Source organism: Myotis daubentonii, chromosome 15 (genome assembly GCF_963259705.1).
Source record: "Myotis daubentonii chromosome 15, mMyoDau2.1, whole genome shotgun sequence".
In the NCBI taxonomy this organism is placed as follows: Eukaryota; Metazoa; Chordata; class Mammalia; order Chiroptera; family Vespertilionidae; genus Myotis; species Myotis daubentonii.
Window position 1 is genome coordinate 45995767 of NC_081854.1, and position 26902 is coordinate 46022668.

The window sequence follows — 26902 nt, forward strand, 5'->3', positions numbered from 1 at the left end:
TCTGTGTGTGAAGATGCCCAAGGCTGAAGCAGCCAGCCATGGGGAAGGGGAGAAGGTGTCTTTATTGCACTGTACCAATGTCAGGTTAGGGAGGTGCCACCTGAAAAAGCCCGTTTTTAAAGAAAATACTGAGATCACTGGGAACTCGGCCCTGCTACTCAGATCTACCAGGAGAGATGGGTACACTGGGCGCACCTTAGCCCATATTCCAGACTGATGGCCCAGGCTAACCCCTTAACATCTGTCAGGCAGGGGCAGCAAATTGTCCAATAGCATCTGGTTCATGCTCTGCACCCACAGTCATCTTAGGGCCAGGCTCACTGACCAGGGCTGAGACAGTGATCACCAGCCTTCCAGGGGGCTCTCTTTCCCACTTCCCAAGGTTACCAAGGGCTTCTTGCACAGCTCTCCAGGCACTGCTGGCTCCTGAGCTCTGGGGCCCCCAGGGTCTTGGTCAGGTGCCTCCCTCTTACGCTTGTGCAAAGAGAGGCTCTCTTCACTCAGTCGACCCTCGGGGAGGCCCTGGCTCCGCAGACAGACGATGGCTGCAGCCTGCTCCGCCAGTTTCTTGGACTTGTCCCTGGGCAGATGAGGCATGGGGCATTAAGGCAGGTAGGCAGGCACACTGGTGGCAGGACTAGAGGCTGGGAGGCCTTACTCTCAATACCCTTGTCACAGATTCTGACTGAACTGAGGAAGGGGTCATAACACAGGGATGCCACTATCCAGGTACACCGTCCCCCCAAACTTCCAGGCCAATGCTACAAGCAGGCCCTCCACCCCAAGCCTCATGCCCACTGATGGGGAAACTCACCACAAGGTGGACTGATACTTTTGCTCAGCCACAGTGACAACAGAGCAGAAGAGGCGATCCAGGGGGCGTTGAACCTGGTGCAAAGAGAGCAAAGAAAACAAGGATGGCTGCATGAGGGCAACAGGAACAGCCCTGGAGGCCCCCCCGCAAGGTCACGTCGAAGACAGAGAAAAGGAAGTCCTTCCCACCTCAGTCACATGAGAGCTACCTGTGCCACATGCTCCTCCCCAGCAGAAGTGTGTGGTGCACCTTCCAGGGAAGAAAGAGGGACACACAGACAATGACACCACAGCGTGTCAGGAGTTCTCTCGTGAACCTAAGCAAAGGGCCATCGGGGCCCTTAGCTGTGCGTGACTATGGAGTCTCCTCCTACTGACATCTGGATGGGTCAGGTCTCCAAAATAAGTAGTTCACCAGATGGCAAAGGGGTAAGAGGAGACAAGGACTGGGGCAAAGAAGATCCACCTGGCAGAGACCAGGTGATGTGGCAGGAGAGCTGAGTGGCTGGGGGGAGGGGGGGGAGAGGGGGGAGTTCTCATGCTCTGAGCTGCTGAGGACTTGAGCAAGGGAGCCAGAGCTCAGATTTGCTTTAGAAATGTTACTCTGGCAGAGGACACACGGTCCAGAAGGGACAAGCCTGGAGGTCAGAAGGCCAGTCCAGGAGAGACAGAGCCACCTAAACAAGATGGTTATAGGGACCAAAGGAAGTGAACCAATACTGTCTCAAAATTTTCACCAAAGGGCCCCATGTCTGGGGCCCAATTCTGTGCCCCATTAGCTGAGGCCTGGTTCAAAAACATGTCTAACTTTCAGGTTTGAGCATCCTTCCTAAGCCAACTGGCCATTTCCAGAAACATCTCCCCTCCCTCAGCACCACCACTGGACTAGCCCAGGCAGCCCTTTACTTAGGTCTCTAGTTCAGTTTTATGAGAAAAGCGAGAATTAGGCAACAGGCCCACTGTCAAAAGGGAAGGCACTATCAGCGACTGGCCCAACCACCAGTAACCACTCTGTGCCTAGAGGGCACAGCCAGGCTCCAGCCAAGCAGCCTGGAGTCCAGGGTACAAGCTGTAGGTGTACCGGGGGTGAGGGCCCCAGCTGTGGGATTGCTGTAGGGCTAGATGCAGGGCAGGCCGCAGCCAGGAACTCACAGTTTCATATACGGGTTGCGCCAACTTTTCCCTCCGGCACCATTCCAGCAGGCACGTCTTGGGGGTGATCTGGGGTGAATATGCTCTCCTGAGGAAAGGAGGGGACGTAGTCAGGGCCCACCCACTATCACCAACTCATTTCTCGGCAGGGGCACTATTCAGTTCCCGGTAGGAGCTACAGGAACGGAGACATCGAGCTGCTGCCTTTAAGATTCTTGGATCACCTACCTTTGTGGCCTGGTGGTTGAGCATTAACCTATCAACCAGGAGGTCACGGCTGGATTCCCAGTCAGGGCACATGCCCAGGTTGCGGGCTCGATCCCCAGTGGGGGTTGTGCAGGAGGCAGCCGATCAGTGATTCTCTCATCATTGATGTTTCTCTCTCCCCCTCTCCCTTCCTCTCTGAAATCAATACAAATTTATTTTTAAAAAAATAAGACTCCTGTACCTATTCCTCTGACCTCCCATTTCTGTTCCACCAGCAACTTGGAGCTTGCATTCTGCCTAAAGGGAAGATGGGCTTCAGGAATGCTTAGGGAATTGAGGTGGGAAGTGAACTCCCAGCCCTCTGAGCTCCAGCCTGGAAAATAGCCTTCGACGGCCAAGAAGGAAGGTCCGGTTTTTTGTTTGTTTGTTTGTTTGTTTGTTTTTTATTGATATTTTACAGAGAGGAAGGGAGAGAGATAGAGAGTTAGAAACATCAATGAGAGAGAAACATCGATCAGCTGCCTCCTGCACATCTCCTACTGGTGATGTGCCCGCAACCCAGGTACATGCCCTTGACCGGAATCGAACCTGGGACCTTTCAGTCCGCAGGCCGACGCTCTATCCACTGAGCCAAACCGGTTTCGGCAGGAAGGTCCGGTTTGCCTCTCAAGACAAGATCTGGGGAGAGTGGGTGGGAGTGGGGAACGCAGGTGGCCATACAAAGGTCTCAGGAATCTAGCTTAGTACACCCTAATTATGTCTGCTGAGTGTCAAAATGACCCACTGCTGCTTATCCACAGTGGACTCTGGTTTTAGAGTCAGTCTGCACCACGGTCCAACTTCCTACCAGGAGCTCTCCATGGATATGACCGCCCAACAGCTGTCCCTACACCCCTCCTCCCAAGCTGTTGCCAGACAAAACTAGCTTCTGGCCTGGGCCTGGAAACCTGAGAAAGGCTTAGATACCAGATTGCAAAGGACAAGGATGAGGGACCCAATCAAAGCTGAGTCACAGTCTGAGGCAGTAATTGGCCTGAAGCTCTATCTGCCTAGAGAGGATGCCCTAGGGCTGGTGAGGGGCAGTGGGCATGGGAAGGACTTGCCAGATAAAGACAAGGGTCCCTCTGCTAGTGGAGAGCTCCTTGTAGGCAGCTAGTTCCTCAGGGCTAGGGAAAAGCACAGACTTTCAGGAACAGAAGGAGAGAAGTCCTCTCCCCCGAGTGGTGGGGAGTGGGTCAGGGAAAAGGTGGAGTCCAGTGGCCCTTGGGACAACATGCACAACCTTGACAGCACTGCCTGGGCTTTCAGGGACTATCTTCTCCAAAACGCCTTCGTTGGGTGGCTAAAAATTGAGAACAAGTATCCAAACCAAAGAGAGCGGTGGTCCCCAAACTTGTCGCTAACCATGTACAACAGCCAGCTTGCCAGCCCGGGGAAGCCCAAAGGCACTGGCCCTGGCCTAAGCTTAGGCCAGCTGGAGACCTACCGGTCAAACTTGACAGCCATCTTAATGACACCGGAGGTATCTTCAGCCGGCTCCTCTGCCTCCTCTGGGGTCCTGGCCAGGAACTCGGCCCGCCGGGAGTCCAGTTCTCGTGTGGTCTCCTCATAGAAGGCACCAAGGCCAAAGGCCTCACTATATAAAGACAAGTCAAGCGGGGCAAACCCCTTAGTAAAGGCAGCATCCAGGGAACTAGTGCAGGAACCAGGGCCCCACCACTGAGAAATGCTACTCCATATCCACCAAAACACCTTCAGGACCTGGCCATCAGAAGACACCTGCTACCCACCTCTGGGGTCAGTCTGCACTGGTGGATGGACAGTGAATGTGGACCCCTGAGGGTGGCCACTGGAGCTTTGTACCACTTTGTAGGCAGGGCTGGGTGGGAAAGTTTGTTAAGGCCACCTCCATCATCTGAGCCCAGGCAGGTCTCCCAGCCAGCAGTGACTAAGCTGACCTACACAGATCAAGCGCCAGAGGCATGCAGAGCCTCATCTTCATGTGTGCCCACAGGGGGAAGAAACGGAGCATGGCCACTGAGTGGTTCCCCACTTCCTGCCCCGGCCACAAGCAGTTAGGCCTCACCTAAACTGAGGTACCACCCAGAGCAACAGTTATGCTCTTGAAAAGTTTAGTCTTGAGCTCACAAGACGCCTGGGTCAAGCTGGTTAAGTAAGGTGGCACAGGGACAGAACCAACACCACCAGCCCAGGATGAGGAGGGTTTGGGCAAGGCTTTTTCTTCCAGGAAGCATCGTAAGGACAGGTGGACACTCACAAAGATGGCCGTCTGGGGGTGAGAGTGGTTCAGAAAGGCTTCTCTGGAGGAGGCCGGATACAGACAGCCAACATGAGGGGGAGAAAGCATTCAGGTAGAAGAGCCAGTGCGAGCGAAGGTGTGGAGGTGGGAAGAGGAAATAGGGAGCTGTGGGAGCAGACACTAGGTCAGGCTGTGAGGGCCCCACATGTCACCGCCTGAGCAGAGGAGCAAGGGGTGGTCTCTCAAACGGCAGAGTGATGAGTGTGGGCGCAAGCTCAGGCCAGGGCTCCGTTCTGCACCCCCAACTCTCCTGATAACTGGGACTTGGTGGCATTGCATGTGATTATAGACAAGTCACCAGGAAAGCCCCTTCCTCCCAGGAATTCCCAAGCCCAGCCCCCGCATTCCTCCATCCTACTAGTGCCCTGGTATCCGAAACATTGCTGCTGAGACCAGCCCAGGGACGTAAAGTTCCAAAGCTTTCACAGTATCCCCTTCTGTGCGGCAAAGCTGTAGCACAGCCCCGCTCCTGCACATCTGCCTCCAAAAGCGGTGTCCCTGGCTCCCTGGGAGAGTCAGCTTAGCGCTCAGGCTCAAGCCTGGGCAATGCCTGCAAGGCCAGATGGACAGCCCGTTGCCCCTCTCACCAAATTTCCCGGGAAGACTGGGCGGCATGGAGCAACTTTCCCTGGGGTGACTCCAGCTGTTCTCGCAGCATCTGGCACAAGCAGTGCTTGGTGTTGGTGTAGTGATTGTCGTACTGCACGGCCTGGAAGGAGAACCAACATGAGCCCACCTGCTGCCCCCGAGGCGGAACTGTGCTTGCAGCCAAGGTAGTGGGACCTCATACGAGCCACCTCCATCCTGGCCATCTAACCTTGCAGTTAATGGTACAAAGCTCAAGGGTCACGGCCAAAGCCCCCAATCAGGAGCCCTCCCTACTGGACAGATGTGCAGGGAGCCCCTCTTGCTTCAGCCACCATAGCTAACCACAGAGGACCTGCTGCCGGGCATCATCTAGGACAGGGTGGGAGAACAAGACAAATTCTGGTGTGGCAGGAAGAGCCCAGGACAGGGTGGGATTCTTCTATTCCTTATAACCATGGTAGGTGCCTTCCCTGCCCGTATCTTAAATGGCCTGTCTCCAATTTCCTCTGCATGAGTGAAGTACAGCACCATCTACTCAGCATGTGCACGTGTGTTACTTGTCACTTCACCGAGCTGTACAAGCATGAGGTGCAGCTGTTAGCACTACTTCACAAACTGGTAAGTGCAGGGTCTGGGAGATAAGACAACTAACTGACTGCCCAGGATACCAGTAGAAGCCTGCCTGGCTGGGGCAAGCCAGAGAGCGTGCGTGAAGGGCGCCCCAGTCCTCCAGAACCCCCTCAACTCCTTGCCCCCTACGCTTTTCTAATAGCACGAGGCCTATGTCTTCTGTGCCATGACTCGCTCAGGACAAAGCAGGGATATGTGGGTAAGCCCCAGCCGGCCTTGAGTCAGCCTACTTGGGACAGAAAACTGACTGGACCAGGAACAGCCCTGCCTATGCTTGAAAGCCGCTCCCTTTCTCCGGGAAAACAAACATTCTTTGTTTTGTTTTTCAACCTCACCCAAGAGCATGCTTAGAGAAAGGAAGGGAGAGAAAGAGACAAAAAAAGAACAACATTGATGTGAGAGAGAAACATCAATCAGCTGCCTTCCATATGTGTCCTGATCGGGGATCGAACCGGCAGTGTTTCAGTGCACAGGACGATGCTCCAACCAACTGAGCCACTCTGGCCCGGCAGCACAAAAACACTCTTGACGATCTGCCACAGGTCAGGCTGAGCAGGAATGATAGAAGCACCTTTCACCCAGTGAGCAAGCTCAGCACACTGAACATGTCTTCTCTATTACAGACTTGCCAGAAGAGCTAGACAGCTGACCTGGGCTGAAGCAAGCCCCCTGTGCCTCTGGCTGACCCAGGCCACTGGAGAGGGAGCAATGCAGGGTGATCCTGAGAGGAAGGAAGGAGGCCCAATTTGGTCACCAACTGGCCTAACAGGACACCCAGAACCAAGGGAAGGACAGCTGCAGCATCGAGCAAGGGAGGCTCTAGGACAGAGGCTGCCCAGCTCTGGACACGGGCCTCAGGGACACCTATCATCCCCAGCCCTGGGGAGACCCCCAAGCCATGACAGCCACAGCTGCCCAGGGCTTGAAGCGGACAGAGGCAGTCTTAGGATCTGAGAAGCTCCTGACCTTCCAGGAGGGTGTGAGCCCCAGGACGGAAGAGGAAGGGGGAAGTCTGCTCTGGGGGACAGCGCAGGCCCAGCTCACGGAAGAATGTGAGGCCATTCACTGCCTCCACCTGCAGACACGCACAGCTGACCATGGAGTCCCACAGAGTTCCAGTTGTGCCAAAGGGACAGGGTAGGTGGACTTGTCAAGAAAATTCCTTTACAGGGAAATGCCCTTGGCCCTGCCATCAAGCTCCCAGTGAGAAGAAAAGACTGTTCCCTGAGGAGAGGGTTAGCAATGGGTTATTCGCTAAGTTAGGGGTTAAAGCATTCTGAGAATTCGCAAGAGAAGAGTTTTGAGTGACTGACTGACGACAAGGTGAGACATCTCTATGGAGATAATCAGTCCTCAACAACAGCAGCTACAATGGCTCCTCCTGGCTGTGGCTACTCTGTGCCAAGCCACTGGCACGGTTCTCTACAGTGACACGGACCCCACTGTCACTGTGCAGGCACGTGTATGTGTGGGGGTGAAAACGAGGAAAAGGTGATGTTTGGGGCCCCAAAAGCATCCTAGATCCAGAGGTCCCTGCTGTGACCCCACACCGTGGAAGCTTTAGAAGGAGGTAATTAGGGGGACACCTCCCCGGCACTCCTTCTTCATACTGCAGCCTGGGGGACCACAGCTGCATGACCAGAACTGAAAAGAAAAGGAGAGGGACAACAGGGGCTGCTGGCAGCTGGGGGCTGACGCAGTGCGCTTTCTGCAGGAATGGGGCAGACAGGGAGAAATGTTTGCCTCAAAAAAGTGCAGAGACATACGTATCGGATGTACTTCTGCATGACCTCCTCCAGGGGCCGCAGACCCTCCTTGAGGAAGATGGATGGGTTCCACATGGCAGCTCGGGCCACCATCACTGAAGAGGCTGCTGTAGCTTGTCGAAAGTCCTCGATGTCCAAATAATCTTGGATGTGGTCGTGAGATCCTCCACTGAAAGGCAACGGGGAATTGGGGGGGGGGGGGGGGGAGGCGGGGAGGCGAGGGGGTCACCATCTTTGTCCCAGCATTTTCAGAAAAAGGCAACTCCCAGGTCTGTCTCCCATTAGCTGTGTGCTCAGCTGTGAGCACCTGTGGAGCCTGGAGATTCACACACACACACACACACACACACACACACACTGTGGGGTCAGAAGCACTAACTGAGAGAATACAGGAAAGCAGCCCAAACCGTGCCTGGCACTTAACAGGTATCCCTGAGATTTTACCTTCCTTCCACTTCATCCTAAACAGTGGCTAAAGCCAGCCCAATCTCAGACAAGTGGACACTGAGATTACAGGAACCCCCACCCCCCAGGCTGGGGCACCTATATGCCCACTAAGGGCTGGATCAAAACCCTAGAGCAGTGGTTCTCAACCTTCTGGCCCTTTAAATACAGTTCCTCATGTTGTGACCCAACCATAACATTATTTTCGTTGCTACTTCATAACTGTCATGTTGCTACTGTTATGAATCATCATGTAAATATCTGATATGCAGGATGGTCTTAGGCGACCCCTGTGAAAGGGTTGTTCGACCGCCAAAGGGGTCGTGACCCACAGGTTGAGAACTGCTGCCAGAGAGGGGGGGGGGGAACGCAATGCAGTGATGATTGTGAGAGGAAGGAAGGAGGCCCAGTTGGGTTGCAATTTCCCTTCCTGCCGCCGTGCAGCCCCAAGGGCCCCCTTGTAAACTGCTGTCTTCATCTGTTCCATTAGGAGCCAGGCAGCAGCCTCAGTCCAGAAACAGCATCGTGTGTTTGGGGGGCGAGGGGAGGAGGGGCGGGGGGAGAGGCAGTAAGAGGGTCCAGTGTCTTGAGTAGCCCTACCCTTTCCAGACCACCCCTAAAACTCCTTGGCCTGGGAAAGGCTGGGCCTGGCTACCAACCCCACCCTCAGCTCTCTCCCTCCATCCAGCAGGCAGGCATGCCTTTTGTCAGGGCTTCAGGGCTTTGGAACTTCCCTGTTCCCATCCTGCCATCAGGCTCCGGGCCATCCTAAGGTGCAGGGCTGCTCTGGACTCCCCTCTGGCCTACACAGGAGCAAATGGACAGTGTCTGACTACTAAGTCTTTGGGCGGGCCGCTGGTACCTCTCACCTGCCAGCCTAGGTTCCAGGTCCTGGAGCTGCCCAGATTGCTTGCTTGGACTTTGGACTGTGATTGGCCTTACGAACCTTGAGCCATTCAGGGTGGGCAAGAGTAGGTTTACAGTTATTTGTATGGAAAATAATACAATAATTAATAAATAATACAAGAATAAACTCTTTGTTTCATGGACTCACAACTGAAACCCTCTTTTGCCCACCCCTGGACAGCTCTATGTGCTCTGACTTGGGCCGCCTCACCCTACATCCTGCACTCCTAGCTCTGGTGTGACATGACCTTCCCCTGGGCCTGCTTCGGTGGCCACCTCCTTGCTCGCCCTGTCCCTTGAATACTCCTGCCCTCAACCCATCCATCAGAATGCCAAGCCCCTGCCTACTGCACACCTACATCAGCCACTCACCAGAAGCCAAGAGACATGGCAGGCACTTGTCTGACTCGTTACCAACTTCATTTTTCATACCACCCCTTTTTCTTCTCCCTTAAGGTGAGTTTTTAAGGTGAGTTTTTGTCTCCTTCCATTTTTATATGCCAGATCAAATCCCCTCGGAGTGAGGCGGGGCATGAAGATGTCAACGATGCGGAAGGGAGGCTTACTTGGCTATGACAGGAATGGAGAGGGTTTCAGCAATGGCTTTGATGGTTTCACAGCTGACAGGGTGTTGAGGTCGCTCCTCCCGCTTCCTTGGAGATAAACAAAAATGACGGGCTGAGGGCTGAGTGCCAAAGGTCATGTCACAGTTCACACAGGGTTACATTAGTCAAACCCTACTGTCCTCCCTACTAAACCTCAGGAAGGTCATGTGGCCATCACGGATAGGGGTCCAGGCTGCAGTGGATGGCTCTCCATGACCTCTGCTGTGAGGGGCAGGAGCAGCACAAGTCTCTGCTGAGAAGGCAAGTCCAGCTCTTGGAGGCCTACAGGTGAGGCATAGCTGCAGGGGGCTGATGCAGAAGGCTGATGTGGGTGGCCTGACTACCAAGGTCACTCTGCCTTTCCCTGGCTTCCTCTCACCTTGGCCAGAGATGAGGGACAGTGCCATAAGGATGCTACCCCCAGTGAACTGGTCCTGCCCTCCCCCAAGGCCTAGGAACAGCTGCTGCTGCTCAGACTGGCCACTCCCACACAGCTGCCTGTGCTGAAGCCAAGTTGCACAGCTGATCCTGGGGAGAGGCACCTGGCACAGGGCAGACCCAGCCGCCAGGGCAGACCATGGCTGTCACGAGCCACAGGGGAGGCAGCACCACAACTGAGGCCCCTCCTTCCAAGGTCAAGTGCCAAAAGTTCTTGTGGATGAGATGAGACTTACAGATGCTGAGGTGGGCCCTGACCTGAGCTGTGCTCAGCAACAAGAAAGATGGCTGAGCCCTAACCGGTGTGGCTCAGTGGATAGAGCGTCAGCCTGCGGACTGAAGGGTCCCAGGTTCGATTCCGGTCGAGGGCATGTACCTGGGTTGCGGGCACATCCCCAGTAGGGGGCGTGCAAGAGGCAGCTGAATCGATGTTTCTCTCTAATCAATGTTTCTAACTCTGTATCCCTCTCCCTCTCCCTTCCTCTCTGTAAAAAATCAATAAAATATATTGGGGAAAAAAAAAAAAAAAAAAAGATGGGTGACCAGATAGCTCTTACCCAGGTCTTGTCTGGGTGTGTCCCCTCTGCTACACTCCTCACCAAAAAGGTCAGGGGCCACAGGGCCTCAGAAAGCCCAGTTCAACCCAGCTTCTGCCTTCACCTTCCCACTCCCAACAGCCAATGCTAGCCATCCTTAACAGCTTTGATGGCCAGAGTCCCTTCTTAAGGGTGCTGAAATCTCTCTTCCTAGTGTTTCCAACTACTGGTAGAAAGGAGCCTTATAAAGCAGAAATATCTTTTTTTTTTTCATTTATTTATTCAACCATAAATGCTTAGTTTAAACACTGTTCTTGCCAAGAAAAAATACAAAGAACAATAAGCATTTGCATATATTCGCTCATTTAATCCTTCCAGCAACTCTATGAGATAGGTACTATTATTATATCCATTTTAGAAGTAAGAAAACTAAAGCACAGAGAGTTTAAGTAACTTGCCCAAGGTCATGCTGCTAGTAAATAGCAGGGCTGGGATTTAAACAAGCAAGCAGAAATATCTTAATTTTCAAATGAGGAGTATGGTACTCTGAGAGGTTAAATGATTTGTCTAAGGCTACACAGCCAACAAGCAGCAAAGCACGCAGTCTGGCCCGGCCGGGGTAGCTCAGTGGTTGAGCGTCACCCATGAACCAGGAGCTCAAGGTTAGATTCTCGATCAGGGTACATGTCTCGGTTGGGGGTTCAATCCCCAGTAGAAGGCGTGCAGGAGACAGCCAATCAATGATTCTCTGTCATCGCTGATGTTTCTATCCCTCTCTCCCTCCTCCTCCTTCCTCTCTCTGAAATCAATAAAAACATATTTTTTTTAAAAAAAGAAAGAAAATTAAACTAGGCAGTCTGAGCCAGAGCCTATTGCCTCAGGGTATATGAGGGGTATGGCCTTTCACCTCCCCCTACTGGCTTCCATCAATATAGCTCTGCTTTTCTATTTTATATGCTGGAGTTCTGGGTCCCATTTTCTGAAAATGCTACAAGAGGCACAACCAGCAAAAAAATGGGCTATTCCCTCAAAACCCCTGAACCCAAAAGGAACATCACTCAGGGAAGAGAGGTTACTGTGGCCAAAGTCTACTGACCTGGGATTCTGTAGGAAAGCACAGCCTGGACATAGGAAACAAGTTTGACTGGGAAGCCCAGGGTAGCCTTCAGCACCACCTCAGCTCTCAGCAGAGTGTGCATCAGCTACAGACACAAGGACTGTTTCAAGCAGTCACTGTGTCAGCTGGCAGTCCAACAGGGGCAGACAAAAGAGGCAGTGCCTTTGAAAGAACAGCAATTGCTCAACGTAGTGGAAAGAAGATGAGATTCAGAGTCAGAGTTCTAATTCCACCACTTCCTGGCTGCATGATGCAATTTTGAGCAAATCATTCCATCTCTACCATTTACACATCCTGAGGGTAAGGGCACTTCTTCCTCCTCCTCTCTCTGTCTCTAAAGCTCAGTGAAGTGCCTACCACCAGTAGATGATCAATGAATGAAGCAAAGGAAAATGTAAGCCCATAGAGAGTTTGACCACCACCAGGATGTCAAAGAGCGAGGCAGAGGTAGGCTGCATATGTAGAAGAAAACTTAGCTGTCACATAGCTGAGGACCTTCCTACAAGTCAGTCACTAGAAAGGCAACCACTCACCTCCCGTGAACTGCGATGGCGGCAATGCCAGTCCTCTCTATCCGCTTCACAAGGTTCAGGGTATCTTCCAGCTGAGGAAGAGGACCGCACAGGGAGGTTACTGAAGCCACAGAGGGAGCAGCTGCCAGCTCCTAAAGTGGGCTCAGCTCTAGGCCCTCCTCCAAACTTAATTCAGCTCCTCAAAAATTACTGACACCCCAAATAGACATCCCCCCCAAAAAAATGGACATTCCGATGTAACACACCATCCTTACCGATGGTAGGATGCGAATCTTGCAGGTCACAGGTCTGCTTGTCCCTTTAACAAGAGTGCTGAGGATCTGCAGAGAAAACACAAGCGCATCTGCCCCCTCTGGAACAAATAACCACAACGGCTTACACTAATTACTTCTGCTACAGACCTGTGTATCCCAGTGGCATGGACACGTCTGTGTCCACATGAATGTCTGTTGCGCACATACATGCAAGCTCCATGAAGGAAGGAGTCCACCTTCTTTCTATGCTAGCCCCGGGCCTGGCAATAGTGGTGTATATATATTTGGTAAATGACTGAATGAATGATGGACCTGCATGCATGCCTGTGTAGATTACAGTGATCCTTTGCGAGGGCAAACATCTGAGAGCTTAAGATCCCACCTCATATTTCCTGAATGAGTTTATAGGGGTAGGGCTGGGAATATGAGTTTTTAAAGCTCTGCCCAACACACTCCCTCCTCAATATGATTCTGAGGCCTAGCCCTGGTTAAGAACACGTGGCTCACAGCTTCTTTCCTGCTTGAAGGCAATGCTCCCTTAGTGCTGTTCTGCAGAGTGAGGGAGCAGGAAGGCTTTACAGGTCTTGGGCCCTGTTCTCACGTACCCTGCTCTTTAGGGGAATCAGGTATACAGGAATGAAACTGACAAAGGAAAAGACAACATAGTCAACATATATATATATATATTTTAAATATATATGTGCATATATATTTTTCTTATTGATTTCAGAGAGGAAGGGAGAAGGGGAGAGAGAGAGAGAAACATCAATGAGAGAGAATCATTGATCGGCTGCCTCGAGCCCACAACCCGGGCTTATGCCCTTGGCCAGAATTGAACCCGGGACGCTTCCGTCCACAGGCTGACGCTCTATCCACTGAGCTAAACCGGCTAGGGCAATAGTCAACATATTAAACGGTGTTTCTTCTGCACAGTAATTGTAAAGAACTTCAAAGAAAGACCAAGAAAATCATACAGGAAAGTGTCAGGGACGTAGCAAGACCAGACGCCATGCGAGTCAGAAATCAAGAGAGATGGAGGTGACACTGCTTGTCTGTGGCATTGCTATCCTAGTCCCACACCAGAAATTTCAGGTCAGGCAAGCTGGGGGGAAGGCGGTCCCAAGAGTCCTCTTCAAGAACTGGGTTGCCTTCAGGCAGAGCAGAGGGGACAAGCAGGCAGCTGCTGCCAGTCTTGGTTCTAAACAGATGAGGGCAGCAGAGAGCCAAGCTGCAGGAACCAGGAGAGGCCTCTTTCTCAGGGACAAGATGAGGCAGGACCCTCAGAAGACATCAGATTAAGAGGCTGGGCTGACAGGCAGGACTGACAATGGGTAAGACAAGGCCTGCTGGCCCAGGTAAAACTGCCAGGGAATGACGGGAAAGAACAGGCCTCATGTGCTACCCAAGGAGACAGACTGGGTCCGAGGTCCTGTTTTGCAGAGCTTCCTTTTGGTGTATTTTATCCAAGTGGCTCTAAGCACCTTCTTTAGTATTTATTTCATGTCCATGTTCAGGACCAGGAAAGAAATCGGTAACCAAAAGCTTTAGCCACTTGCAAGGTTCACACTGAGAGGAAAGGGCAGCTAGTCTGTCTTCTGGCCAGGCTCCAGCATGAAACTCTCCTCGACCAAGCTCTCCCAGATCCCAGGGGTGCCCGTCTCTGTGATGTGAACGTCTGTGGGGAGAAGAACCTGCAACAGACCCATACATGAGCAGATTGCAGCACATCTACTCACAGGCGGGCTCGTCTTACCAGAGCCACAGGGTGACTCAGGAAAAGCTCCCTTGGTTGTTGGGAAGAACGGGAGAGCTTAGACTTGGGAATCAGTGAATACTAAGTTCAAGTCCTGGCCCAGTTGTTAGCTATGGCCCAAGTGCAGTGTGCACAGAGGGGACGCCCTGGGCAGTAGGGGAGAGGGGGCCAGGGAATCCTGAGCAGGGGTGACAGAGAGGATATTATGGAGTTAAGGTCTAAAAACAGATCCTTAATCCAGGGAGGATACACCAGAGTTACCTGGGAAGCTTTGTCGAAAGACTGATATCCCCTCACTACCCCTATCCAGCCCAGGGGTAGATAGAATTCTCAGCCGTTAGCATCCTATCTATTTCTAAATTTTTCATCACTTCAAACAAGTATCCTTATTTTGAAAAAACTTCTGCCGGTGGCCCTGAGATGTTCCCACAGGTGGACTCATGGGCCAAAACATCCAGCCTGGGAGGACCCACAAAGCTCGCACCCATGTCGCCCAGTTTGCCTGCACAGTCTGAGCCTGAATCTACTCCCGCACACTATTCCCAGGTCATCTGGCTTTACTGTGGAAGCCTGGAACCTCCCCTCCATGAGGCAAACCCATCCACCAGTCCGCCCTGACCCATCCGACTACCTGTCAAACACAGAAGGAGCGGATTGAACTGAGCTTCAGAGGTGGGGTGTCACTCTGCTGCCTCACATGTGGCCTGTACCCAAAGAGGGGCAGTGCAGAGGACAGAGCCAACAGCAAGTGGGGAGAAGCCAGGAGGGGGAGGATAATGAAAATGCCTGTGTGCACATGTTGTGAAGCAAACTCCGCCTACTGGGGCCCCTCCCCTAAGCACGGTGACGAGTTTGACATCCACAGTTGTCCACGTCCACTCCATCCTGCAGATACGTGTCTGACTGGAGGTTCCTAAGTCTAGGTGTCCACTGACTTGTGGCTATACACTTATAAGCTACACCCTACACGTTTAACCTAAGATGCCATTGAGAGGGGGCACTGATGCTGGGGTACAGGTCACAAGACCATGGCTCTAGACTCAGCCCTGCCTTCTTATTTGCTACACTAGAGGCCCAGTGCACAGATTCTTGCACCGGTGGGGTCCCTTGGCCTGGCCTGTGGAGATCAGGCTGAAACCAGCTCTCTGACATCCCCTGAGGGGTCCCAGTTTGTGAGAGGGCAGTTCTTGGGTGACTCAGCCCAGAATCGGGCTCCCTCCTCTCTGGGTCCGGGGTGCGGGTGAAGCAGATTCAGGGCCAACAGTTCCCCAGCAGCAACCTAACCCATGGCTGATTCCACAAAGAAGCGGGCTCCCTCCTCTACTGGTCGGAGCATCTGCCCCCTGGTGGTCATTGCGCATCATAGCTACCAGGCGAACGGTCTAAATATATATAGGTGATCTTGAGCAAATTGGTTTTCTCTCTATGCTTTAGTTTTCTTATTCTTGGTCAAATGGAGATAACAAGTGCCTTCCCTGTCTACTTCAAGGGATTTGGAGAACAAATGAAATAAATGCTGGAATACACTTTGGAAATTAGTCTACAAACAGTAAGGATACACTATAGGCACATTATAGGTATATTATATGTATCTGTCTGCACATGGGAAAAATGAAAAGGTAGTTCATAAACACGCTGGCCTTCCTATTCCTGGAGACAGTGGGGCTGGAAGAATACACAGGGGTGGGCTGCTGAAGTTTTTATTGGTGATGCTTTATCCCAAGTCACGATAGCCTATGGGAAACACTAGGAGGCTTAAAGCCCAGACAGGGAAGTGGGGATGGAGAATAAGAAGAAGTTAAAGGAGCTAAGAGGAACAACAAGAAGAGCACTGGTAGACTGAGAGAGGAAAGAAAAAGGTATATACAGTGTGGCAGAAAATGTCACCTCCACCTGCCCTGGCAGCTGACCTTACTGGGTGGCAAATGCCAAGCTGTCCCCAGAGCCTCATAAACCTGGCCACCAGACTCAATGAGGGAAGGGGATCGGAGAAGACTAATTTCAACTTGTCTCGTATGAGCCCGGCCTGGCCTGTTTTCAAAGGCTGGTGGTAGCCTCTATCAATATTCCGGGGACCCACCTATCCCCACAGCCACTGAGCCTGTCCACAAGCCACAGGTAGCCTGGCCTGTGCTCTCATGATCTTCTCAGAAGGGAGAAAAGCAATACAGAGAAGGCTCTAAGTGAGTCCTTAGCCCCCCACCAACCCCCGGCTCTCAGCTGACATGTCCCTAGCCCCGGGCTTTTAAGGAACTCCAGGGCTGATGTAGGCGGGCTCAGGGGTTCCTGAACTTGGCTGCATGTCAGCATCACTGGGAAGCCTTTTACACATTTTCCAGACCCTGGGTGGAGTGATTGATTCACTAAATCTGGGGGAAGGGAGGGGGAACTGTTCCATGTTCAAGGACCTCTGCTTTCACTCATGCAGGACTTACCTTCTCGATCTTGTCAGGATCCGATAACAGAGCAGCTCCCATTCCTCCCTAAGGAAAAGCACACAGAGGGGCTTCTTACAGTCGGAGGAGAGCGGCCCCTCCCCCTGACATGGCAACATGGTGTGGCAACGGGGCAGCACCCCAGCCTTTGCCTCCAAGGGACCAAGCTCCACTGGCGGCCAGTCCTTTTCCTAAGCAAGTAGGAAAGCAGCAGCATCCATGCCCACAAGACCAGGGACCAGAGTCTGATGAATTCGAATACACATCACTCTGACCCCTTAGCAAAAGCCACGGACGTACCTGAAATGGGTGCCACAAAAGTAATGTTTCAGGACTGTCTACTGCCTACCCAGGGTCTCAGCGTCTTAATAAACGAAACCCCACCATCTGTCACGCCCTTAAAAAAAAGAATCATTCTTCCTTTGAAATGAGAGTGAATGCCCCCCTTCTTCCCATCCTACCATCACTTGCTTTGGTACCACCACTGCCAGCAAAGCCATTCAGAGACATGCAACCGGCACACGTTGTCCAGGCCCTTCTCCTCTGTCAGCAACAATGGCCAAGCACCCAGACCTATGTCAGACTCTAACAAAGCCCCAGCTAACGGACACCAACAAGCCGTGGAGCCATGCAAATCCTCACATTAACAACAGCGGGTGTCTCCTGATGGTGGGATTACTGCTGATTTTCCTGCTCCTTTTTTTTTTTTTTTTTTTGGACTTTTCTGTCATCCAAGTTCTGGAAAATGGCATGATTTACTTTAATAATGGAGGCTGGGGGGAGGGCATTAAAATCTGAATCCATTAAAAGTGAGGTGAAGGGGAGAAAAACAAATTCAATAAATATGTGCTGCCAGTATACAGAAGGCACACTAACAAATGCTCATAGTCAGTGATTACATGTTTTAAAGGACGACAGATTGGAATCAGAGAGAACACTGGCCCACCACAGACTCGGCCAGCCTGAGCTTGCATGTCAGAGAAAAATGAGAAGGCCAGAAGGGGACTAGCCCTGGCCTACCTTGGCCACAGCCACAAAACGTAAAGGCTTTGAGGAAGCCCTGGCCACAGCCGGGCCCCATCTGTTCTTCAGCTCACACACAATTCAGCCCTTCCTTGTGGAATCACAGGCCCTAAAATGCAGTCTCACTGCCCCTTCCACAACAATGGCTTTCTCAATTGGCATTTCCTTCCTTCCTTCCTTTCTATTTAACTTATTTGCTTTTTTGAATAGGTAGCCCATTAAACATTTTCAAGATTCAAAAGGGTCAAATGTAAGAACTCTCCCTCCCTGAGGAATAGAAAACTTCTTAATTTATACTTTTGATATGGCTTCAATTTTGGAACCATCAGAAGAGAGCAAATATTCAGGTGGTATGTACTGGTATAGCATATTGCTAATTATCTGTTCTGACTGGTCAGTGCCAATGCTGTGTTAATTATTTTGACTAGCACCCTGCAATGGGTTTTTAAAAAAAATATGTTTTTATTGATTTCACAGACAGGAAGGGAGAGGGAGATAGAGATATCAATGATGAGAGAGATCCTGCAAACCGGGCATGTGCCCTGACCAGGAATCAAACCATAACCTCCTGGTTCGTGGGTCAACACTCAACCACTGAAACACACCAGCCCAGCCAATGGGAATTTAATCCCTGTACAAAACCAAATAAAAAGTTAGTTTCCACCCTAACCAGTTTGGCTCAATGAAGAGAGTGTCGGCCTGCGGACTGAAGGGTCCCAGGTTCGATTCCGGTCAAGGGCATGTACCTTGGTTGCGGGCACATCCCCTGTGGGGAGTGTGCAGGAGGCAGCTGATTGATGTTTCTCTCTCATCGATGTTTCTAACTCTCTGTTCCTCTCCCCTCCTCTCTGTAAAAAATCAATAAAATATATTTTAAAAAAAAAAAAGTTAGTTTCCTTCCCTAGGAGAAATGAATCTTTCCAAATATATTCTATGAAAAGTAAATATATATAAACTAGAGGCCCAGTGCACAAAATTCATGCACTGGGAGAAGGGGGGTCCCTCAGCCCGGCCTGCGCCCTCTCATAGTCCGGGAGCCCTCGGGGGATATCCAACTGACAGCTTAGGCCTGCTCCCTGCAGGGCATCCTTAGCGCTGTCACAGAAGCAGGAGAGGCTCCTGCCACCACCACTGTGCTCACCAGCCATGAGCCCAGCTCAGGGCTTCTGGCTGAGCGGTGCACTGACCACCAGGCGACAGCTCCTGGGTTGAGTGTCTGCCCCCTGGTGGTCAGTGCACGTCACTGCGACCGGTTGTTCTGCTATTCAGTTGATTTGCATATTAGCCCTTTATTATATAAGAAGATATTCATTCCCCATCCTCCATATATAAATCGTGGCACATCTTATACAATTCTGCCCTTTGCTTTTTTTCACTCCACAATCTCAAGGAGATTATCCCAATAATTTCAACTCTGCTCCTTACACAACTGACAAAAACAAAGAAATAATTCGAAGACAGCAGAACAGAGTCCAAAGTTTTCAATTCCCCATAGACAATTTCAAATCTTCATAATTGCGTGAAGCAGTGGTCTACAAGGGTCCCAAGGGCCTCTCCCTCGGGCAGTCTCCAGCCTCCTGGCCTAAGGGAAAACAGAGTGGCCGACTCTGGCAGTGGACCCAGGGGGACGGCTCTATGTTGACACTATAGACCCTGACCACACACCCTGCAGTAAGGTTCCCAGAGGCAGTCCTGCAGGAGTCCCTCTGATGTTTCTCACATACCCAACCCCAAGCTGTCCTTGTTATCTGCTCCAAACATGCTTTTCCTCTAGCAGTCTTGGTGGCATGGAAGACCAACCATCCTCCTGGCTGTCAGTCTTTCCTCCCTCTACCCCCACCACACACTCCACTTCCGCACACTCAGTCCAACATTTGCCAGCCAAGTCCTATCAAATTCTGCTCCAGTTGGGCATCGCTTCTCTGTATGCCTGGTCTCTCCCATGGACCCCTGTCATTCATCTCCTATATCTATGTCCCCACCTCTAGCCTCTTTCCACATCAATCCACAAGACACATGGCTCCCAGTATTTCTACTCACATATGTATTTGGAAAAACATAACTAAGTTTCTGATCGCATGCCTTTCTGTTCACAAAAGGCCAGCGATATTGAAAATCCAAGGCCAACTACTCTTGTCCCAAACAAAATTTCTAATCCTGTGCTCCTGTTTCCTCTTCATCTCCTACTCTCCAACTCTCTGGTCAAATCGAGGTTCTCTGCCTCTTCCTCATGTCGGTATCTAAGCCCCTGCTATGCCACTCCTTCTGCCTGCAGGGTCCCAAACCTCCTTACCACGTTTTCCTGTAAAATCTCAAGTTTAAGCGTTGCCCTTCTGTTCCTTTCTGAGCTATACTAGCACTCTGGTCTGATCTTCTGATATAACAATGGGGACACATGTACTGCATCCTCTATTTAAAAAAAAAAATGTATGTCTTGCCTGGTGGTTTGGCTCAGTACTTTGAGCATCGACCCATGAACCAGGTCATACAGTTCGATTCCAGGTCAGGGCACATGCCTCGGTTGTGGGCTTGATCCCCACTAGGGGGAGTGCAGAATGCAGCCGATCAATGATTCTCTTTCATCATTAATGTCTCTATCCCTCTCTCCCTCTCCTTTCCTCTCTCTGAAATCAATACAATAAAAACATACTTAAAATATATATATATATATCTTGGTGTTATTCATGAAAAGACCAAGCCCCGTTCACATTATTTTTCTTTTAACACATATCACTTAAAACAAATGGGCATAAGTGCTCTGTGTGCATGTGTGTGTTTATGTGTATATGTGCATGTATATATCTAGATGTATGTGTATATAACATTTTTCCTGAATCATTTGAGGGTAAAGTTAAATATATCATAGCCCTTGTCCCCTAAATATTTTGCTGCATATTTTATAAGAATAGGGATATTATTATAAAACCAAAGAGTTATTAACTATATAAATTTATATATAGTTGTTGTTGTTAATCCTCACCCGAGGATATTTTTCCATTGATTTAGTTATTTATTTTTTTAGGGAGAGTGGAAGAGGGAGGGCAAGACAGACAGAAACATCGATGTGAGAGAAACACATCGATTGGTTGCCTTCCCCACCCCCACACCCCGACCAGGGCCAGGGCCTGGGCCGAGAAGCCTGCAACCAAGGTACGTGCCCTTGACCAGAATCGAACCCGGGACCCTTTGGTCCACAGACCAATGCTCTATCCAGTAGGCCAAACCGGCTAGGGCTATATAAATTTATATTGATACAGTATTTTTAGCTAATCTGTCGTGGTCTATATTCCAATTTTGCCCATTGATCTAATAATATCCTCTTGAGCATTTTCCCACCTAGTACAAGATCTAGTCCAGAGTCAGGTACTGTACTTAGTTGTCATGTCTCATTAGTCCTCTTTAATCTGCACCCAATATTTGGGAAGAGCATAAAGAACTCAGCTTACCTTGGTGGAATATTCCTTTGGACAGCCCATGTTAACGTCAATACCAGCCACATCGTTTTCTCTGGAAAAACATGAAGGAGAAAAGGTAGTAAATATCCCAGCCAAGGAAAGAAGGTAGTCCAAGGCATAGGTCTGTGCTCATCAGTCCCTTGTCATGTCCCTGGCCCTGAAACACACCAACCCTCGGTGTCAGAAGCTGAAAAATCCTCTCTCTAAAATGTGCAACTGCCTCCCCGAAGCAGAGCTCAAGGGGCATGGCATAAAGTGGTCACACTGGTACACAGAGCTAGTCGTAGAGGACTCTGCTACTTCGGAGTTACATCAGGTAACAAATACTGAGTGACAGTGTCACAGAGTTCCAGTTCTGACTGGGGTGAGGAAAGCCATGTGCCATGCACAAAGGTGACGTGAGTATAAGAGCTCTTGCCTAGAGCACCGATTCTGGTGGAAGTTACAGGACTGCCTTTGTTGGCTGGGTCATGCAATTGGCTTACTCCAAACAGTTCTCAGATGTAGAAAGGACCCTTACCTCATCTTCTGGTATGTACACAGTTAACAGGCTGTGATCCAGCAGCAATTAGTGTATGAGTCCCTTCTCACCCTCAGTGTAATTAATAACAATAGCTAATACTTACTAAGCACTCACAATGTGCTACACACTGCAAAGCATTTGTGTGCATGATCTCATTCTCCCACCTAGAACGCCTTTCCCTAGAATGCCAGAGGTGGGTAATACTATTACCCAAAAGTGGGTAATAGTATTGGTCTCATTTCTCAGCAAGGTTACCTAAAGTCACACAGTTAGCAAGTGGCAAAGCCAGAATTCCAATCCAGGCCCATCTAACTCATTAACTAACAGTCTCCTGCCTTTGTTAATTTAGGAAGCAATAAGTCTAACCTACACTTCACGAGATGTAAAACCTCAGGGCTCATAGTCATAAGAGTCCTTGGAAAGGGAGCCTCATGAATAAAAACTGAAGAGCAAGCACCCACTCGGAGGTTATTTGGGATCTAGGCACAGTTGGTACACAGGAATCCAGGAGCAGCCCTCAGATGCCACAAGCAGAGAAGGAAACTAGACAGGACACAGGAGATAGTGAACTAGAAGGCTAGTCACCTCCAACATCACCAGGAATAGTGAGGCCTCACAGGAGAGCAAAAGGTAGTTCCAAAGAGGGAAGAACTTACACAAGTCTGGCCACAGCAAGGGCTCGCTCTGCATCTGAAGTCCCCTGGGAACACAAATGGCTGTGTCAACCACCACCCTGACACAGGCACACATCCATGCACACCAGGCACACACATATCAACAAGTGCAGTCCAGCCGGGGTCTCTTAAACAACCAGTCCACTACACTAGCTCACTGTCAAAGGCCAAAAGGGGACCTAGAGGGCCTAGAAAATGTCATCAGTCTATGAATACGTTCAAATGTACAAAATAATTGAAAAAATTTATAGTGAACAATCATATACTCACCACTTAGATTCTATAAGTACTATTTTGCTATATTTGCTTTTTCATATGTTTACTCATTGTTGTCAATTTTTCAAAAATCTAACTCAGGAGCTATTCTAAAAAATCACCAAGAAATGCCCAAAGTGAGAGAAGAGAGCTACAGAGTCATCACAACCCTTCCATAAACAGTAACTAATCATAAATCTAATTTCTTCCTATGGGAAATATATACAGACTTCACACACAAAAAAACTAATGGTAGGGATTAAAAATATATGTCATGCCAAACAAATAATTCCTATAATTAAGGACATTAAATTTGAGACCGGAGACACGTAACAAACTGCTGTACTAGCTTGATTTCCATAAACTATCTCCAACAGTGTAATCATTCATGAGCAGATCTTTGAAAAATGTCAAAGAGGGGTCTTCGGGAAGCCGCCACGGTGCACTGAATCCCAGCCATCGAACACTGGCCCGGCTCAGGGCATGAGATGGCAAATTTGGGTGATGGGTGGGGTCTGGGATCTCGTACCATCTGGAAGATGACCCTGCTCTGTTCTCTTTGGCAGGTGCGGAATACTACTCGGTCATCGGGGGCGACAAAGTCCACTGTGCTGAGCACTTCTGCAAGAAAACACAAACAGACAGGCCCGCCCACTGAAGAAGCAAGTTCAACCTAGCCTCCTCCCTGCAAGAAAACACAGCAAAAGTCTCAGCTTAAAGGGAAAAGGGGGCGTTAGAAGTACATCATTCTGAAAAGAAATCAGTATGCACATGGGGGACTTCTGAGGGGCTAATGATGTTCTATTTTCTGACCTGGGTGATGGCTAGTTAGATGGTTGGTTGTTGTTTTACAGTTATTTGTTAAACTGCATGCCTGTGTTTTCTGAACTTTCTCTGTATGGTTGTTACATTTTGCAATTGTAAAACACTGAAAAAATAATGTGCATATAGAGCACCTTGTCAGAGCTTCAGATTTTAACCCAATTTTCTCAGAAGATGTCACTCTGAAAACTCAACAAAGTTGCTATTTCTTAGTTACTTATCAGGTGCCAGATACTGTGAGTGGAGATTTACTATATTACAGTCAATCCCTATTTTTTTGCAGTTGTCTATTTGCAAATACACCTGTTCATTAAGATTTATTGGTAATCCCAAAATCAATACTCATGGCTTTTTCGCTGTCGTTCTCAGACATTCATAGAGCCACAGAAAATTCAGTCACCCGATGTACATGTTCTCAGCTGAGGTCAAACAAGGCCACTCCGCCTTTTCTTTTTTTAACTGTTGTTGTTTGCTTTAAATATGTTTTTATTGATTTTAGAGAGAGGAAGGGAAAGGGATAGAGAGATGGAAACATCGATCGGCTGCCTCATGCATGCTTCCTACTGGGGACCGAGCCCGCAATCCGGGCATGTGCCCTGACTGGGAATCCAAACGGTGACCTCTTGGTTCATGGGCTGACGCTCAACCACTGAACCACACCAGCTGGGCCACTATGCTTTCTTGTTTCAGCTCTATTACTGTAAACAAGTGTCTTTATGGTGGTATATTTAATGCCACATTTTTGCTGGCAATCTCATCGTTTTAAATGGCCCCAAGCATAGAGAAAGGCTGTGATGTGCCTTACAGAGAAAACACGTGTCAGATAAGCTTTGTTCAGACATGCTATAGTGCTGTTGGCTGTGAGTTCAATGTTAATGGATCAGCAGAATATATTAAAGTATGTGTTTTTAAACAGAAGCACACATAAAACAAGATTATGTATTGATCTGTTAATGAAAACGTGTTTCCAGAGGTTTGCAGGAACCTAAACCTATACAGATATACCTCGGAGATATTAGAGGTTCAGTGCCAGACCACCACAAACAGTAAATATCTCAATAAGGCAAGTCACAAATTTTTTGGTTTCCCAGTGCATAAGAAAGTTATGTTTATACTATAGTCTATTGAGTATACAATAGCATTATATCTAAAAAAATGTAGATACCTTAATTTAAAAATATTTTGTTGCGCCCTAGCCGGTTTGGCTCAGTGGATTGAGGGTCGGCCTGAAGGGTCAGACTGAAGGGTCCCGGGTTCAATTCCGGTCAAGGGCACATGACCAGGGTTGCGAGTTCGATCCCCAGTAGGGGGTGTGCAGGAGGCAGCTGATCAATGATTCTCTCTCATCATTCATGTTTCTCTCTTCCTCTCCCTTCCTCTCTGAGATAAATAAAATATATTAAAAATAAAGAAATAAAAATAATTTTAAAAATATATTTTGTTGCTAAAAAAACGCTAACCATCATCTGAAGTTGTTGAGGAAAATGGCACCAATAGACTTACTGGATGCAGGGTTGCCACAAACATTCATTTGTAAAAAAACACACAATATCTGTAAAATTCAATAAAATGAGGTATGCCTATATTTCCCCTAGGAGCCATGGTACGGTATTCACAAACTTGGTGTTGACAGCAACTTCGCAGAACATAACACCTGCAAATAATACTCTCATATGATCTTCATAACAAAGCTCTACAACAGGTATTACCATTAACTAGCTTTCTTTTTTGCTTTCTCATAATTAGCTTTCAAAGGTGACTAACAGTACATGGAAGAGATCCAATGTGGCAGATGGGAGAATATGCCTACCTCATGCATTTATTTTGAGAAATAAGTGAGATCTTTAATGCAAACAATGCACTTCTAGAAATAGAAGCTATTATTATCCTCCCAGCACTGAACAGATGAGAAGATTAAAAAGGTGGGGTAAAGGCAGTGACATGTTGGGAGAGGTAATCAATACAATCTCCAGCAGCAGAGACAGCTCACCACTGACAGTAAGAAGTCTGAGAGAAGAACCGCAAAAACTTAGTGTGGGCTCTGAACGGGTGGCTCAGTTGGTTGGAGGGCCATCCCATACACCAAAAGGTCGCAGGTTTGATTCCCCATCAGGGTACATACCTGGGTTGGAGGTTCGATCCCTGGTCAGGGTGCATACGGGAGGCAACCAATCAATGTTTCTCACATAGATGTTTCTCTTTCAAATCAGTGTTTTAAAAAAACATATCCTCAGGTGAAGATTAAAAAAAATATTTAATAACAACAAAAAAAAACTTAGTGTGTATATACTAAAGTTCTATTTATTTATTACAGCAAAATACTGACACCCTGTTAAAGCACTGGTGAAAATCAGTTCTGACATAGTCATCTGTAAGTACTGACATGGGAAAATGTCCTAGTACAGTGGTCGGCAAACTCATTAGTCAACAGAGCCAAATATCAACAGTACAATGATTGAAATTTCTTTTGAGAGCCAAATTTTTTAAACTTAAACTATATGGGTAGGTACATTGTTATTAACTTAATTAGGGTACTCCTAAGGCTTAGGAAGAGCCACATTCAAGGGGCCAAAGAGCCGCACGTGGCTCGCGAGCCGCAGTTTGCCAACCACTGTCCTAGTAGAAAAGTAAGCGGCAAAACAAGTAGCATGATACTGAGGGGGCGAGAAGGGAGATATACAAACACGTTGTATTTTCATATACATGTTTTACTAAATGTGCATAAAAAAGTATAGATTTCTTCTCTTGGTGATCATCTTTACAAGTATGAGATTATGGAAGATTTTCATTTTCTAGATCTGTAACACTGAATTTTTCACAGCACAAGGGAAATATAAATCTAAAACAATTAAAGACAAAATTGAGTCACAACTTCTCGTGAACTTGTAGTAAGATCTGACGAATGTGTAGCCATCTCAAAAACCTCAAACAATACCACACCTCTAATCAAAGCAGAATTAGTCTCCTCAATAAAATATAAGCAAAACCACAATTTAGCACAACCACTTTCATTTGCAAAGTACTTACATGTACCTCACCTTATTTGATCCTCACGCCAATCCTGATTTAAGTAAAACAGGAATTATGATTTTCATTTTACAGCTAAAGAAACTGAGGCAGAGAGGTCATGTGACTGGTCCGAGGTCATGTGACATGCCCAAGGTCACACAACTAGCAAGCAGCATGTCCATCCCAACCCCAGGACTTCTAGGGTCCTTCCTGTACTGGCAGTTTCTAAGCCAACAAGCCTAGGGGTGGAAGGCATTCTTATGTGGCTCTTGTCAGGGTCCCTGGAGAGCAGTGACTGCTCCCAAAGAAACACATGATCCACAGAATTACACAGCCAGGCAAGAAGACGAAGGACCCTGTCACCACAAACAAGGGCAGTGATAGCGCGGCTTGGGCCTGACAGGGCACACACACAATCCTGGGACCCGAGCTGCACTCACCATTGACAACTCTCTTGCACTGGAGCATCTTGAGGTCGATTAGCTCCTACGGAGGAATCAGAGGGCACTTGTCAGTCTCCTCCAATAGGCCCTGGGCACTGGGGGAGGACCTTCACTGCACACATCATGGGGGTGACTTGGCCTGTCACCCTACTACCGACAAATCATGGCTTTTGGGACATACAGTGCTGACCTCCCACCCAA

At 49.1% G+C, this 26902-nt stretch overlaps 1 protein-coding gene across 7 annotated transcripts in view; it reads right to left on the reverse strand.

The window, feature by feature from the left end:
- Positions 1–26902, reverse strand: part of DUS2 (dihydrouridine synthase 2) — a 32584-nt gene continuing 5682 nt past the window's right edge. For 4 of the 7 annotated variants that reach the window (XM_059667686.1, XM_059667689.1, XM_059667687.1 and 1 more), the window contains exons 3-16: positions 26699–26744; positions 22957–23048; positions 22155–22198; positions 20967–21027; positions 16498–16545; positions 12310–12375; positions 12056–12126; positions 9393–9479; positions 7477–7645; positions 5080–5201; positions 3659–3808; positions 1966–2053; positions 815–888; positions 1–580 (exon numbers count right to left, since the gene is read on the reverse strand). In XM_059667686.1, the coding sequence (XP_059523669.1) occupies positions 343–580; positions 815–888; positions 1966–2053; positions 3659–3808; positions 5080–5201; positions 7477–7645; positions 9393–9479; positions 12056–12126; positions 12310–12375; positions 16498–16545; positions 20967–21027; positions 22155–22198; positions 22957–23048; positions 26699–26744 (1356 nt within the window). In that variant the 3' untranslated portion in view covers positions 1–342. The remainder of the gene's footprint in view (positions 581–814; positions 889–1965; positions 2054–3658; positions 3809–5079; positions 5202–7476; positions 7646–9392; positions 9480–12055; positions 12127–12309; positions 12376–16497; positions 16546–20966; positions 21028–22154; positions 22199–22956; positions 23049–26698; positions 26745–26902) is intronic. The other 3 variants (XM_059667691.1, XM_059667692.1, XM_059667693.1) reach the window with 1 other exon arrangement.